The sequence below is a fragment of the Notamacropus eugenii genome, chromosome 1 (genome assembly GCF_028372415.1).
Source record: "Notamacropus eugenii isolate mMacEug1 chromosome 1, mMacEug1.pri_v2, whole genome shotgun sequence".
Classification (NCBI taxonomy): domain Eukaryota; kingdom Metazoa; phylum Chordata; class Mammalia; order Diprotodontia; family Macropodidae; genus Notamacropus; species Notamacropus eugenii.
Genome location: NC_092872.1, coordinates 352,015,598 through 352,031,045, shown reverse-complemented (window position 1 = coordinate 352,031,045; position 15,448 = coordinate 352,015,598). Strand labels below are relative to the sequence as shown.

Here is a 15,448-nt window from a genome sequence, read left to right as displayed (position 1 = left end):
ATTAAATTTGATTATTTATTTTTTTATATATATATATATATATATATATATATATATATATATATATATATATGCAGTGCTTTGTAAAAAGACACAAAATGCTATCAAATGTATTATTAAGCATCTGGCAACCGAGTGACATAGTGAATTATAAGTGGGATTAGAAAATATTCAGTACTCACTAAATTAAATATTTCTTGTGGTAGGGATACTGTGGGGCAGGGGAGGCATGATTTTGACGTTTTCTAACAAATGTCACCAGACAGTTATCTTCTTAAATCTTCCTAATTCTTAATACTCATGATGCTAAATGCTCAAATACTGATATACCTTTCTCCCCTAAATTCAGATTAGAGAAGTATGGAACACCTATGAATTAGACTTGGTTAACTATCAGAATAAATGTCGTCTGATTCGTGGATGGGATGACCTCTTCAATAAGGTCAAAGAACACATCAACAGCGTCTCTGCCATGAAGTTATCTCCATATTACAAGGTATCTTACCTTGTCATTGTACTCCGATTATGTCATTTCGCTGGCACATTTTCACATACCCATAGATCTTCATTTATTTGAAACTGGTGAATTAATTAGAGGCCTTTTAAATTCCAGTCCAGAATAATGAGTGAGCGGAACTTTTAACACTTTAAAATGAATTCTAAATTACCAAAATGTAACTATCAGAGAGACCTGCTAAATGTAAATGTAGATGGGATTCTAAAGATTAGCAATTAACTTCTGCTACTTTTTTACAACCAGGTTTTTGAAGAGGATGCTTTGAGCTGGGAGGACAAGCTGAATCGGATCATGGCTCTCTTTGATGTGTGGATTGATGTTCAGAGACGATGGGTCTACCTTGAAGGCATCTTTACAGGCAGTGCTGATATTAAGCACCTTCTGCCGGTGGAAACCCAAAGATTCCAAAGGTGTGTATTTTGAAATCACGAACCCCCAGAATGAGAATAAATAGAAATAGTTATCCTTGACTACACTTTAAGCTTTTATTATTAAAAAGCTAATTCACATTTTCATTGCATTTTTAGCATCAGTACAGAGTTTTTGGCCCTAATGAAAAAAGTATCAAAATCCCCCCTCGTTATGGATGTTCTGAATATCCAGGGTGTGCAGAGGTCTTTGGAGAGGCTGGCAGACTTACTTGGAAAGATCCAAAAAGCATTAGGAGAATACCTGGAAAGAGAGAGATCATCCTTCCCAAGGTATGCAATTTTTGACAAGTACTGAAATATATTTTAATTTCAGCTTTGTATCATCTTTTATTGATAGTCATTTAGTGAGTTTGTTTACCATTTTCTGTACCACATATTATTTGGTTTAATTTACTAATTGAATGCTACTGACTACTGATTAATTCTCAATAGCAACCAGTAATATTAACTAATAACTTCAGATTTTTCTGTCATCTTCATTAAACTCTTGAGCAGCTAGCTTAATAGAAGATAATAGGAAATGGTCTGATGAAATGCAGAGTCAGGAAACCTGGGCCCGACTTGGGGCTCTGCTTTGACCATAATCTCTCTGAGCCTGTTTTTCCATTTACAAAATGGGGTTAATGCTGCCATTACTGTTTCTGCAGTTTGGCATCTTCTCTGTGACTCACATCTTAATTGCCTAAAGCAGGGTTGTCAAACTTGCCGCTAGCAAAACGTAAGAACTAGATTAAAATGTATTTGGGAAATGTTTAACAAAACAAATAAAAATACAGTAAAGCATAGGTGATCAGAATGCAGGGAGCAAAGATCTGTTTGTATTTGAGTTTGACTCCACTGGTCTGGAGCACTGAGAGGTTAAAATGACTTAAACTCAAATCTCGCAGGCTCTGAGGGCAGCTCTTCATACATTGTACATCTGATTTCAAGTTGTAATAATTAATAATAAATACAAAAGGTTAGAGTGTGCCACAACTCGGTCTTTTAGGTTATGGGGAGGCTAGTTCCTCCAATAAGAGGCAGCCGTTGACCCCGGGCTAAATCAGAAGTTCTCTTTGTCTTCTTATCAAGGAATTGGAGCATATGGCTAGCTCCATGGGAGACATCCTTTTCCAGCAAAGGCCCAAAAGTTGCTTTGCTTTGGCGAGGGGACTCAGATTGATCTGATGTTCTGACCATCCCTGCCCAGTAGACACTTTACCTAATTAAATATTTGTTGTCCCAGCAGAACAAACCAAGGTGCTTTTTGTCATATTGGTCCATATCTCTAATTCTTGATGGTTCTCAGGGAATCTGGAAAGGATGAAGCACTATCCTCTTGATTGCCTTACACTAAAGAATCTGAGGATGGTCCGCATGCCATAGTTTTTATTAGTCTCCTTCATGCCATGTACTGAGTCCCAACAAAATCTATGCAAAACATTTCTTAGACACTCCCCAAATTGACAGTCTTTGGTGAAGGTATAGCCCTGCTGTGCTCATGGGCCTAGAGATTACATTCACCTCTGAATATTTCATTACATAAATTAAACAGATATTTTACAAAGTTCTTGCCTTGGTGCTTGTAAGGACCTGTTCTAACCTTCCCTAAAATAAAGAATAAAATTTAAAATAAAACAGACATCTAATAATATCAAGAAATGAATAAAGGGCATAGAGAAAAACAAAATCTTTCCCCTCAAAGGAAAAGTCTAGATACTTATGCTCCCAAGGCATATAGGGTTCTCCAAACAGGGAGCTGATTCATAGATTCCATTGGAAGTTACCCTCAAGTAAGAAACTAAACTCTCCTGTAAGAAAATTCTTTCTCTGGGTCTTTACAACACATAGGACAACTTATAAATTTCTTCAGTGGATCCTTGTAACTCATAGGGCAACCATATGGAGATCTAAGCTAGAAAAAATCCCACAAACTGAGATGGGCCTCCAAAATATGTAGGGCTCCTGAGTAACAATTAAGCATTTGGAGTCTAATGTAAATCAACCCCTGACATCCTGAATAAATCCCTAAGATATTGCGCCAGCATCCTATTCCCAAATGTCTCTGGGCTCACACAGACCAATTTGATCCTGAGGAAGTGACCCCCAAGGGATTAATTTTCCTCTGATTCTATATCTATTTCAGGATAAACTTCAAGGAAATCTTTGAAGCAAAGCTTAGTATGGTTTAAGTCAAGAACTACCCTAAGAGTGGGTAGTAGAGACCCCTCCCACAAAGGAGTTTACTGTGTACATTATGGGCATTGGGTAACAGGATAGCTTATTTCATTCAAGATTATTATAGCCTTGATAAAGTAATAAAGGAAAGATATCTGACATTTAATATTATGGCTGGCAGTTATACATTTCTTTTTTCATTAAAGGTATTAGCACAAAAGGGATAACTGAGTAGGATATATACATTTTCCAGAATGGAAACATTTTTTAACTTCAATTAAAGTTAAGAAATTAGTTTTGAGTTTTCCATTTTAATGTCAGCAAAAGACTAGCTAAGAAGAAATCTACTTAAAATAGGACAGGTTGAACATAAATAACATTTTTTCATGTGATAAAATATCAGCATTCTTTTGAAGAACATTAATATTATTGATGTCATAATGGGACTAGCTATACTTTAAGTACATCGAAGTCTTTCTGAAAATGCTTAAGAAAAAGAAAATTAGTCTGTGTCTCCCCTGCGTAGTTTAATTACTTAACTTCCTGGGGAGCAGGGAGATGGGAATGGGGAGGAGGTCACTGGATCAGACAATCTGTAGAAACCCCTTTCTATTTTGAATGTCAGTTGGAGTATACCCAGGGTGGGGACTTATTTAATTTACATTTTAAATTGTCTTTTAATGTCTTTTGGTTTTTTTCCTTATCATTTCTGTATCCATGTGTACATTCTCTCTTCCTTTGCTCTCCCCTCCCCCCCATTCCTAGAATGGAACCCTTCCTTGTAGCAAAGAAAAAAGCCATTAAGCCAAAGCAACTGATAAGAGTGGCTGCATCTGACAAGCATTCTGTTACTGTGGACTGACTGATCTGACTGGTTTTAATGGGACCTTTGATCCACAGAAAAATGCAGTCAAGGGGAAAGCATAAGTAAAAAAGCTACAAAACAACTTAGAGCTAACTTTCTTTTTAAAGCTAATTTAAAAAAATTTAAACAGTTTAATTTTCCTGCTTTTAAAATTAGGTAAAGGGGATGGGGATGAGGTAGGCAGAGGGCAGGCCAGCATTCCTAGCTTCAGGTCCTTCTAATTCCTACCAAAGTGGTTCTAGCTTTTCTTGAGAAGTGGTGAGTGCTCTGTAACTCTGTATCCTAGCCCAGGGGCGGGGAACCTGTGGCCTCCATGCAGGTTCTAGCCACTCCAGTTCTAACCCTTAACATACTCACCCGTCCCACCAGCTTGCTAACTATCCCATCTCCAGGCAACCTAGGCCTATCTTTGGTGATATCTAAAAGAGTTCTGAAGTTAAATGGGTGGCCTGATATTCTGTAATCTAAATTCCTTTTACTCAAAGAACCTTGCATACATATGTGTCTCTTAATTCCAGGAGTAGGTTGAGTCAATAACTTCATTTTACTTAATTTAAATTTTGTTTTTACATCACCTTTACTCATTCCTGAATGTCCTCTCTTGTAATGAAGAAGAAAAAGGGGCAAAGAAAAAAAGAGATACAGCTGCTAATTTTAGAAAATTTGCTAGCAGTCAAAAGAAACTCGGCCTGAGCTAAATCTAGTTCTGGCTTGAGATTCACTACTTATGGTCTAGTCTCTCAGGATAATTTAAGATTTAACCATAAACGGAGTCTCTGTGTATTTATACTATAACATTACTTAAGCAGTTTAAAATAAGTACTTTGTCTTTACTAGGTTCTACTTTGTTGGTGATGAAGATTTGCTTGAGATAATTGGAAACAGCAAAAATGTGGCAAAATTGCAGAAACACTTCAAAAAAATGTTTGCTGGGGTTTCCAGCATCATTTTAAATGAAGATAACTCCATTGTCTTGGGAATTTCATCCCGCGAAGGAGAAGAGGTAGCCAGAAGTTCAGTTTTGTGGAGTGGGAAATAACATTTCACATTTCTACTGGTCTCAGTTTTTAAATTTAATTATTTCAGGTCATGTTTAAAACTCCTGTGTCAATCACAGAACATCCCAAAATTAATGAATGGCTCACACTGGTGGAAAAAGAAATGAGAGTCACCCTAGCTAAACTTCTTGCTGAGTCTGTTACAGAAGTAGAAATCTTTGGCAAGGCAACTTCAATTGATCCTAATACCTATATCACTTGGATTGACAAGTACCAGGTAACTTGAATTGCAAATTTGTTTGAACATATGTCTCTGAGTAGACCTGTATTTACTGGTTTTGAAAACTTATCCTTTACAATTAATCATTTTTCAGGCCCAGCTTGTTGTTTTGTCAGCCCAGATAGCTTGGTCTGAAAATGTAGAATCTGCACTGACCACCATTGGAAGTGGGGGTGGTGATTCAGCAGCTCCTCTGCAGTCTGTGCTCAGCAATGTTGAGGTCACATTGAATGTTCTGGCAGATTCAGTGCTAATGGAACAGCCCCCGCTACGCAGAAGGAAATTGGAACATTTGGTGAGCATTGTGCCCCCATTATACATTTGAAGTCATGACCATAAAGAAAACAAACCTGAAATGCCTTCATAATTATCATTTTAAAAAGTAGGGGAACCAAACAAGGAAAGTTTGTAGATCATCCACAGTAAACGTTGGGATCTGAGCAAGATGAAAGATAGCTGCTCTGTTGGAGGCATACAGGGGTTCTGGGAAGTGCCCTAGGTGAATTCCTTCCCATCCTTTATAGTTCAACTTCTAAATCACCTCCATCAAGCCTTAGCAGATTTTCCTGGTTGGTAGTAACACTCTCTTAGGTCTCTCATAACACTTTATTTAGCCAGTCTAATCCACATGTCATACCATGTTTATTATTTTATCTCTGCCTTATTTCCTCAATCTCTAAGCTTTCTGAAGGGAGAGACCTTGTCTTATTTAAACTTGCTATTTTCCCTAAGCCCTAGCACGGTACTTTTGCACATTGTAGGAGTTTAATGAGAGTTTACTGAATGAAGGAATTTTAGGCTACTTGTTCTTAATGTTTTTTTCCCCAAGAAAGTGGCTGCAGTGGTGTTTAGAGGGGCTGAGAGTTATAGGGAAGGATTTCTTTAGTCAGACAAAAGCAAAGGAGTGTGCATACTTAGAGACTTACTTACTAGGGCTTAAAAGCCCTGGGGTGGGGAACCTGTGGCCTCTGGCTTCCCCACCCCTGGCTTAGCCTGTCTTAGATATGGAGAATACTTGTGGGATATTGATGAGAACTAAAAGTTAACAGGTGAGTTGTAACCCTCTTAAAGAAATGACTGTTGAATAGAAATGTCTTAATAATAGCTCGCATTAAATCACACTACAGGGTTTGCAAGTGCTTTACAAATATTATCTCATTCTATCCTCACAGCAACCCTAGAGATAGGTACTGTTATTATTATCATTTGACAGTTGAAGAAACTAAGGCAAATAGAGATTTAAGTGACTTGCCCATCTAATTAAATGTCTGAGGTCAAATTTGAACTCAAGCCTTCCTGGTTCTGGGCCCAAAGCTGTCCACTGTGTCACCCTGTCTGTCATTAAATTTAGTAATAAAGTAGCCCTGCATGTTGAAATAATTACTTGAAATATTGCTTAAATTAAATCAACAACTCCATCCCCAAAATATAAAGAACACATTGCATTGCTTTAGTTACTGATAAACTGTTTTCTTAATCTGCTATCTGCCTTTAGATTACAGAGTTAGTTCACCAGAGAGATGTTACAAGATCCCTGCTTAAAAGCAAGATTGACAACTCTAAATCCTTTGAATGGCTTAGCCAGATGAGATTCTACTTTGATCCTAAGCAAACTGATGTGTTGCAACAGCTGTCTATTCAAATGGCTAATGCCAAGTTTAACTATGGTTTTGAGTATCTTGGTGTTCAAGATAAATTGGTACAAACTCCACTTACTGACCGCTGCTATTTGACAATGACACAAGCCTTGGAGGCGAGACTTGGAGGATCTCCATTTGGTGAGTTCATGTATATGTAGTGTTTTCAGGTTCACAAAGTACTTTTCTCATAGCTCTCTGCTGCCCACTGTTAGGGAGGAGAAAGTAGACTTAGGAAGAAAAGGGAAGTGACTTGCCCTCAGTCACATAGATATTGGAGCTGAGACTCACACTCCAGCCTCCTGGAGTCCACATCCAGTGCAGAAGTATTTCAGCATTTCATGAAAATTGGTGAAGGATGTTGTGTCTCTATCAGGGCCCTGACCATGTCTCTCTTCAAATGTTAGGTCCTGCTGGCACTGGCAAAACAGAATCTGTCAAAGCTCTTGGACACCAGCTTGGGCGATTTGTTCTTGTTTTTAACTGTGATGAAACATTTGATTTCCAGGTAAAAGAGTTTTGTTTTTTTTTAATATGTTATAATCACAGTTTGATGCCAGTACAGTATAAGTTGGGAGATTTCCGATTATGCTAAGACCTGATTCCATGAGGAACATAGAGTATGTCTGCTGCATGTTGCACCTGGACAGTCATTGGGCATAATTTTAAAAATTATTGAAGGATGTGACATACATACTTAGAGATGGCCCTGGTCTCTCAGATTTAACAAATGCCCTGCCTCTGTAACTCTAGAATGGAAGCTCCCTGAAGTCAGGGGCAACTCCTTTTGTCTGTGTCCTCAGCACTCAGGACTTTGCCCAGAGCAGCTGCTAATAAATAAGTGCTTTGGGTGTTGGACAATTACGGAGCTTGGAAATGTCAAAAATTCCCATTTAAGAAAGGCTAAGCACCTATAGCTTAAGGCTATCAAGGGTTTGGAATAATTTTATTTAATTGATTCAGTTTTAGAAGATATTTTCAAAATTAAGCAAAGAAATATTTGCATGGTAGTTGAAGTTTTATTGGGTAGTGGAGGACGCAAGGAATATCTTCAGGGATATGAGCTTCTTTGCTAATCCAATGATTCTTTCCCTTTTTTTAGGCAATGGGGCGTATCTTTGTGGGACTTTGCCAAGTGGGTGCTTGGGGCTGCTTTGATGAATTCAACAGATTAGAGGAGCGCATGCTCTCTGCTGTGTCCCAGCAAGTTCAGTGCATTCAGGAGGCCCTGCGAGAACACTCTAATCCCAACTATGATAGAAGTAAGAGTTTGTTATGGTTAAACTCCTTTTTCCCTTAAGTAATATAAACATAATATAAATACATAGATCTTTGTTGGTATATGTATATGTATCCACATGTCTGTACATCAGGAGAGGTTTCTCCTCTCATTTAACCTTTCACTGATGATTTATGACCATCTCAGTGAAGAATCAGGATCTGTTGAAAAGACTGAGAATATTTGCCTCCTGACACTAAAGGGCCCCAGACTATGCTGCTTTCTGTGTTATTATATCCGTTTTTTGGGTCTTTTACCTCTGTCAGTGTGTTTGACTTCACATAGGCCAAGTACATCTTTTCTTAATCTTTTTTTAATCTTTCAAAAATGGGCATATCTTGTTCTTATGCCACATTTGCTTTTTAAATCTGTCCCTCCCCTTCTCCCCTATTCATTGTGTAGTGAGCCATCTTTTATAATAGCAAAAATTTAAAGGGGAAACAATGTTTAGCAAAATGAGCCCATGTGTCTACTGTATATGATGTATGCATTACATTGAAAAATTTATGAGCAAAATGCAGTGTGTTAAGTGAGGTTAACAGGAAAGGAGGGAAAGATCATTTCTGACTGGGAAGGTCAGGGAAGATTTCATGGAAAAGGTGACATTTGAACTGGAAGTTTTGAGTTTGGTTTCATCAGACAGATGTAGTAGCAGGAAGGGGGATGAGGATACAGGGAATGAGGAGGGAAGAGGCCTATCAGAATTATCCCATTCCTTTGACTGTTTTGAAGTTTAACTTTTCTTTGGGGGTTTCAAGCTTTGAATTTAAGAAACTACTGAAGTTTCTAAGAAACTATTGAAGTTAAGAAACTACTTTTTTTCTAAGGATCTACTGATAAAGTCCTAATGTTAAATTTTAGCTTCTGCACCCATTACTTGTGAATTGCTGAACAAACAAGTCAAAGTGAGCCCAGATATGGCTATCTTCATCACTATGAATCCTGGCTATGCGGGCAGATCAAATCTTCCAGACAACTTGAAGAAATTATTCCGAAGCTTGGCAATGACAAAGCCAGATCGCCAGTTGATCGCCCAGGTCATGTTGTATTCCCAGGGCTTTCGCACTGCTGAAGTACTTGCCAACAAGATTGTACCATTCTTTAAGTGAGTAGCAGTCATTCACAATCACATTTATTAGATATAAATTTGCTTTGTTTTGTTTTTTAAAGATATTTTTAAACTTAAATTTTTTTATTTGTAATTATGATAGCTAGCATTTTTTAATCTATGTTAGTTAAAAGTGAAATGTTTTTCCCCCATATTTTAGACTATGTGATGAACAGCTTTCCTCTCAAAGTCATTATGATTTTGGTCTTCGAGCTTTGAAGAGTGTGTTGGTAAGTGCAGGTAATGTGAAGAGGGAGAGAATTCAGAAGATAAAAAGAGAAAAGGAAGAACGTGGTGAAGTAGTTGATGAAGGGGAAATTGCTGAAAATCTACCAGAGCAAGAGGTATGTACAAATATTTATTCAACTCCTGTATGGATACTGACAATATCATTTAAGAATTTGTCTTGACCTATGTGGTGTGTTACTCAGGGTTATTTTCTCAGCCTTTATCTCTTTTTCTTTCTTTCTTTTTTTTTTTAAGTTTATTTATTTATTTTTAGTTTTCAACATACATTTCCACAAGACTTTGGGTTCCAAATTTTCTCCCCATCTCTCCCCTCCCCCCACCCCAAGATACTGTGTGTATTCTGATTACCCCTTCCCCCAATCTACCCTCCCTTCTATCACACCCCTCACTTCCCTTATCCTCATCTTCTCTATTTTCTTGTAGGGCAAGACAGATTTCTGTACCTCATTACCTGTATTTCTTATTTCCCAGTTGCATGTAAAAATAATTTTTAACATTTGTTTTTAAAACTTTGAGTTCCAACTTCTCTCCATTCTTCCCTCCCCACCCATCCCCATTGAGAAGGCAAGCAATTCAATATAGGTTATACTTGTGTAGTTGTGCAAAAGACTTCCATAAAAGTCATATTGTGACTATGCTATCCTGCCCCCCATTTATTCTCTCTTTTGACCTTGTCCCTCCCCAAAAGTGTTTACTTACCCTTCTGTCATTCCCCCCCATATCTCACTTATCCCCTTCTCTGCAACTTTCCTATATGGGGCAACTAGACAATGCAGTGCATAGAGCACTAGTGCAGGAGTAAGGAGGACTTGAGTTCAAATCTCACCTCAGACACTTGACACTCACTAACTGTGTGACCTTGGGCAAGTCACTTAACCCCACTTGCCTCATCCTGGGTCATCTCTAGTCATCCTGGTGAATATCTGGTCACTGGATTCAGATGGCTCTGGAGGAGAAGCGAGACTGGTGAGCTGCACAGCCCTCCCTCACTCAAAACAAAAGTCAAGTGCAAGTCATGTCATCATTTCTCTGACGGCATGGTCTTCTTTGGCAGTGAAGGACGAACACACACACTTTACTGTAGTGTAAGATAGATTTTTATACCAAATTGAGTATGCATGTTAATTCACTCCTTAAGCCAAATGTGATGAGAGTAAGCTTCACTTTTTCCCTCTTGAGAGATAACTTGCTCCATTCCATTTCTCCCTTTCTTCTATATTCCTCTCTCACCCTTTAATTTTATTTTTTTAGAAATCATCCCTTCCTATTCAACTCATCCTTTGCCCTCTGTCTATATATATATATATATATATATACATATATATATATATATATATATATATACGCACACACACACATATATATACACATATATTCCCTCCAACTATACAAATACTGAGAAAAGTCTCAAGTTAGAAATGTTATCTTTCCATATGGGAATGGATACAATTCAACTTTAGTAAGTCCTTTATGATTTCTCTTTCCTGTTTACCTTTTCATGCTTCTCTTGATTCTCGTGTTTGTAAGTCAAATTTTCTATTCAGCTCTGGTCTTTTCATCAAAAATGCTTGAAAGTCCTCAGTTTGTTGAAGGACCTTTTTTTCCCTTGAAATAGTATACTCAGTTTTGCTGGATAGGTGATTCTTGGTTTGAATCCTAGTTCCTTTGACTTCTGAAATATCGTATTCCAAGCCCTTCGGTCCCTTAATGTAGAAGCTGCTAGATGTTGCGTTATCCTGATTGTATTTCCACAATACTTGAATTGTTTCTCTCTGACTGCTTGTAATATTTTCTCCTTGACCTGGAAACTCTGGAATTTGGCTACATTATGTGTAGGAGTTTTTTCTTTTCTGATCTCTTTCAAGAGGTGATCAGTGGATTCTTTCAATATTTTTTTTACCTTCTGGTTCTAGAATATCAAGGCAATTTTCCTTGATAATTTCATGAAAGATGATATCTAGGCTCTTTTTTTTTTGATCCTGGCTTTCAGGTAGTCCCAGGATTCTTAAATTGTCTCTCCCGGCTCTGTTTTCTAGGTCAGTTATTTTTCCAGTGAGATATTTCACATTGATGCTATTTTTTCATTCCTTTGATTTTGTTATATAATTTCTTGATTTTTGATAAAGTCATTAGCTTCCATCTGCTCCATCCTAATCTTTAAGGAATTATTTTCTTCAGTGAGTTTTTGGATCTCCTTTTCCATCTGGCCAGTTCTACTTTTTAGGGCGTTCTTTTCCTCATTGGCTTTTTGGATCTCTTTTGCCATTTGGGTTAGTCTATTTTTTAAAGTGTTATTTTCTTCAGCATTTTTTTGGGGTCTCCTTTAGCAAGCAGTTGACTCGTTTTTCATGATTTTTTTTTGCATCACTCTCATTTCTCTTCCCAATTTTTGCTCTGCTTCTCTTACTTGATTTTCAAAATCCTTTTTGAGCTCTTCCATGGCCTGAGACCAATTCATATTTTTCTTGGAGGTTTTGGATGGAGGAGCTTTGACTTTGTTGTCTTCATTTGCATGCTTTATTATTCCTTGTCACCGAAGCAAAATTCTACGGTCTGATTCTTTTTCTGGTTTTTGCTCATTTCTCCAGCTATTTACTTGACTTTTGAGCTCTTTGTCAAGGTAGTTCTCTGATTCCAGTGGGGATGGGGTGTGTACTGTCAGTCATAATCTATGGGCCTAGAGCTCCAGAAACAGTGGTTGCAGCTGCCCCTGCTGCTGCTGTGGCTGCTGAGGGTTCCTCAGTCCCCTCCCCACTCTGCCGCCCTGGGGCTGGAGACGGATCACTCCACTCTCCTGCATTGGTCCCACAGGCTTTTCCCACTGACCTTCCAATTTATCCTCAGCGGTTTGAGGTTCTGAAGTCTGGAATCTGCCACAGGTGTGAGAGATTCAGTCCCCCCAAGGCCTGCTCAGGTCCTGTCTGTACCAGGGTGGCCCACACTGGACTGTGCTGTGCTCCCAGCATGGCGCAATAGGCACTTCCCAGCAACCTTCCAGGCTGTCTTGGGCTGGAGATTTGCTTCACTGCATCATTCTGTGGATTCTGCAGCTCCAGAATTTTTTAGAACCATTTTTTACAGATATTTGGCTGGACTTGGTGGGGAGTGCTCTAGGAAGTCCATGCTATTTCTTTTTCTGTAATGTCTCCTTTCATGACCTCATGTACTCTCACGGTACTTTTCTGTAGCCTCAGCCTCTCTTATTAAACTCCAGACTCTTCTCTAATTCCCTGTTATGCATCTCTTTCTGAAGGTTCTATAGCCCCAACACTTCCAAAATGGAATTCTTCTGTTTTCACCCTTAAAATAAAAACTCTTATTCATCCTGACCTCACTGTTTCTGTTAATGATACTACCATCTTCGCCATCATTCATTTGGAATAGTCGAGCTCAAAAACTCACTGTTGCATTGAACTCTTTCCTTTATCACTTCTAATCAGGACAGTCTTTACGTCCCATCAGTCCATCTTCTTTTCTCCATTCTTAATGCTGCCACACTTGTTCATGCCCTCATAAACATAACAGTAATAGTAACTGACAGAAGTGTTATGTGCCACTTTACAGTGTGCAGAGCACTTCATAGCCATTGTCTCATCTCATGCCCAAAACTACCTTGTTAGATGATATTATTGTCCTTATTTTAAAAAATTTATCTTATTGCATCTTGCTTTTAGTTTTGTAGTAGTTTTTAGCCTAATGTTTCTGCTTGTCTCTTGCCCTCATTCCATCCTACCTGGTTTTCTTCCAGGTTACTTTTCCCCAGTCATAGCCTTGATTGTCTTCACACTAGTACAGCACCAGAAGTAGCACTTTATTACATGCGGTTGAAAGTTCAGTCCCTTTTACCTGGCATTCAACAACCTCAGTAATTTGGTCCCAGTTTTCTCTTGTACTGCTCACCTTTATTTCCAAACTAGATTGGGGTCCATCTAGATACCTTTTGTCCTCATCCTTATCCAGATCTCCCTTCCTCTTCTCTGCCCATAAATTAAAGTCTAGGTCAAATACTTATCTCTTCCATCAAGTCTTCATGTACTACCCCCAATCTAAACTGCATAAATGTTTGTTAAATTGACTGAATGTGAGTGGCCCATATTTTACAATTTATTCTCTCATTTGTCTGTATTATTGCAAGAGGCTTGTATGTAGATTTCTCTTTTTCCTTATCTATCCTCCCTTCAACATTTATGAAAGGTTGGTTTTTCTAGAGCACAGTGCCAATTCTGTACTCAGTTGGCTTAAAAAAAATTTGCAACAATCTAGCCTTTCATTGCTCCCCATTCAGATGACTGAATAAAGTGCAGACTCCTTAGACTAGAAATTAACATTGTAGTCAGATTTGTTCACTCTTCCCTGAAAATGTACTCCTTTCATTTTTGTTGACCCTTTTTTTTTCCCGGTTAGCACTGGTCCTTTTGCCCAAAGGCTTTCCATCTTTAATGTCACTAGCCTCCTGCCTTCCATATATATTCTCCCACCTAAATTCTGTGGCCACTCTATACTTCATTTCAGTTATAGCTTACCTTTATTATTATGTACGTATCTAGATTCCCCTGCTAGCTTGATTTTATTTAGAGAAGGTTTTATTTTTTGTTTTTCTGGTAAATGCTTCAGGGCATATATTGCCTATAGGAGGCACTTGATAAGTTAAATTGAATTGATGAAATTGAATTAAGTGTCTTTACCTAACTCTTAGCCAAAATGCATTAGAGAAGCTGTAGAATTCAAGGTAATCTGAATTTTTAGCTGGTAAATATGAAAGATTGTGATAGATGAAGATTTTTTTTTCTCCTTCTGAAACTTGTAATCTGTTATTTTTACTTAGATTCTAATTCAGAGTGTCTGTGAAACAATGGTACCAAAGCTTGTAGCAGAAGATATTCCTTTGCTCTTCAGTCTTCTCTCTGATGTATTTCCTGGAGTCCAGTATCATCGTGGTGAGATGACAGCCCTACGAGAAGAGCTCAAGAAAGTTTGTCAGGAAATGTACTTGACCTATGGTGATGGGGAAGAAGTTGGTGGAATGTGGGTTGAAAAGGTATCTCAAAAGTTATATTTATATAGTGTATATGTGCGCACACACACACACACACACACACACACACACACACACACACACTCTCTCTCTCACACACTTCATTTTATCCCATGCCTGGCATTTTGGTATAGATGTAGAAAAACTTCACAATCCGTGTCATCACCATATAAATGTGTAAGAAATGCAATACTAAGTTAATCCTGTGCTCCATCTAGTTGGCTATTTTGCCTTAGAAACTAGCACTGAGTGATATTTTGTGGGAAAGATTAATAATTATTCTCTGTTACAAGAAGAGTCAGGGTCTATAAACATTCCTAAGTTTCCCTTAACTCAATTGGAACAATCTTTCATGGATTTTGTTAAACCTTTCTTGAACACATTTCTGTAATTTTATTTCTAAAGTTCACAGGGCCAAATTCTTAGCACGTAATGACCGTATGAAAAGGATGAATCCCCCATGGATTTCTTTGAATATACAAAATATTAAAGGGTGTGCTTTTGTTTTGTAGGTTCTTCAGCTCTATCAGATTACCCAAATAAATCACGGTTTAATGATGGTGGGACCTTCAGGAAGTGGAAAGAGTATGGCTTGGAGAGTACTCTTGAAAGCTTTGGAAAGATTAGAAGGTGTGGAAGGGGTAGCACACATCATTGATCCTAAAGCAATCAGCAAGGATCATCTTTATGGTACTCTGGATCCAAATACTCGAGAATGGACAGATGGGTTGTTCACACATGTTCTCAGAAAGTAAGTTAAGGTTTTGGCCTATATTTCCATGGATAAGTTTCAGTCTTCCAGGTTAATTAATCTTGTTTCTTGCACTAAAATGTAATAGTAGTGGTAATGGCAGCAATTGCCGATGCTCACAGTTTATATAATTACCTTGTT

The 15,448-nt window shown here is 38.0% G+C and overlaps 1 protein-coding gene across 2 annotated transcripts in view; it reads left to right on the top strand.

Annotated features, from left to right (window-relative positions):
- Window positions 1–15,448, top strand: part of DYNC1H1 (dynein cytoplasmic 1 heavy chain 1) — a 95,814-nt gene that overhangs the window by 37,967 nt on the left and 42,399 nt on the right. For both annotated transcript variants that reach the window (XM_072630203.1, XM_072630202.1), the window contains exons 21-33: window positions 350–496; window positions 761–927; window positions 1,045–1,218; window positions 4,808–4,973; window positions 5,057–5,245; window positions 5,343–5,543; window positions 6,744–7,026; window positions 7,293–7,393; window positions 7,988–8,147; window positions 9,026–9,269; window positions 9,433–9,616; window positions 14,347–14,559; window positions 15,069–15,307. In XM_072630203.1, the coding sequence (XP_072486304.1) occupies window positions 350–496; window positions 761–927; window positions 1,045–1,218; window positions 4,808–4,973; window positions 5,057–5,245; window positions 5,343–5,543; window positions 6,744–7,026; window positions 7,293–7,393; window positions 7,988–8,147; window positions 9,026–9,269; window positions 9,433–9,616; window positions 14,347–14,559; window positions 15,069–15,307 (2,468 nt within the window). The remainder of the gene's footprint in view (window positions 1–349; window positions 497–760; window positions 928–1,044; window positions 1,219–4,807; window positions 4,974–5,056; window positions 5,246–5,342; window positions 5,544–6,743; window positions 7,027–7,292; window positions 7,394–7,987; window positions 8,148–9,025; window positions 9,270–9,432; window positions 9,617–14,346; window positions 14,560–15,068; window positions 15,308–15,448) is intronic.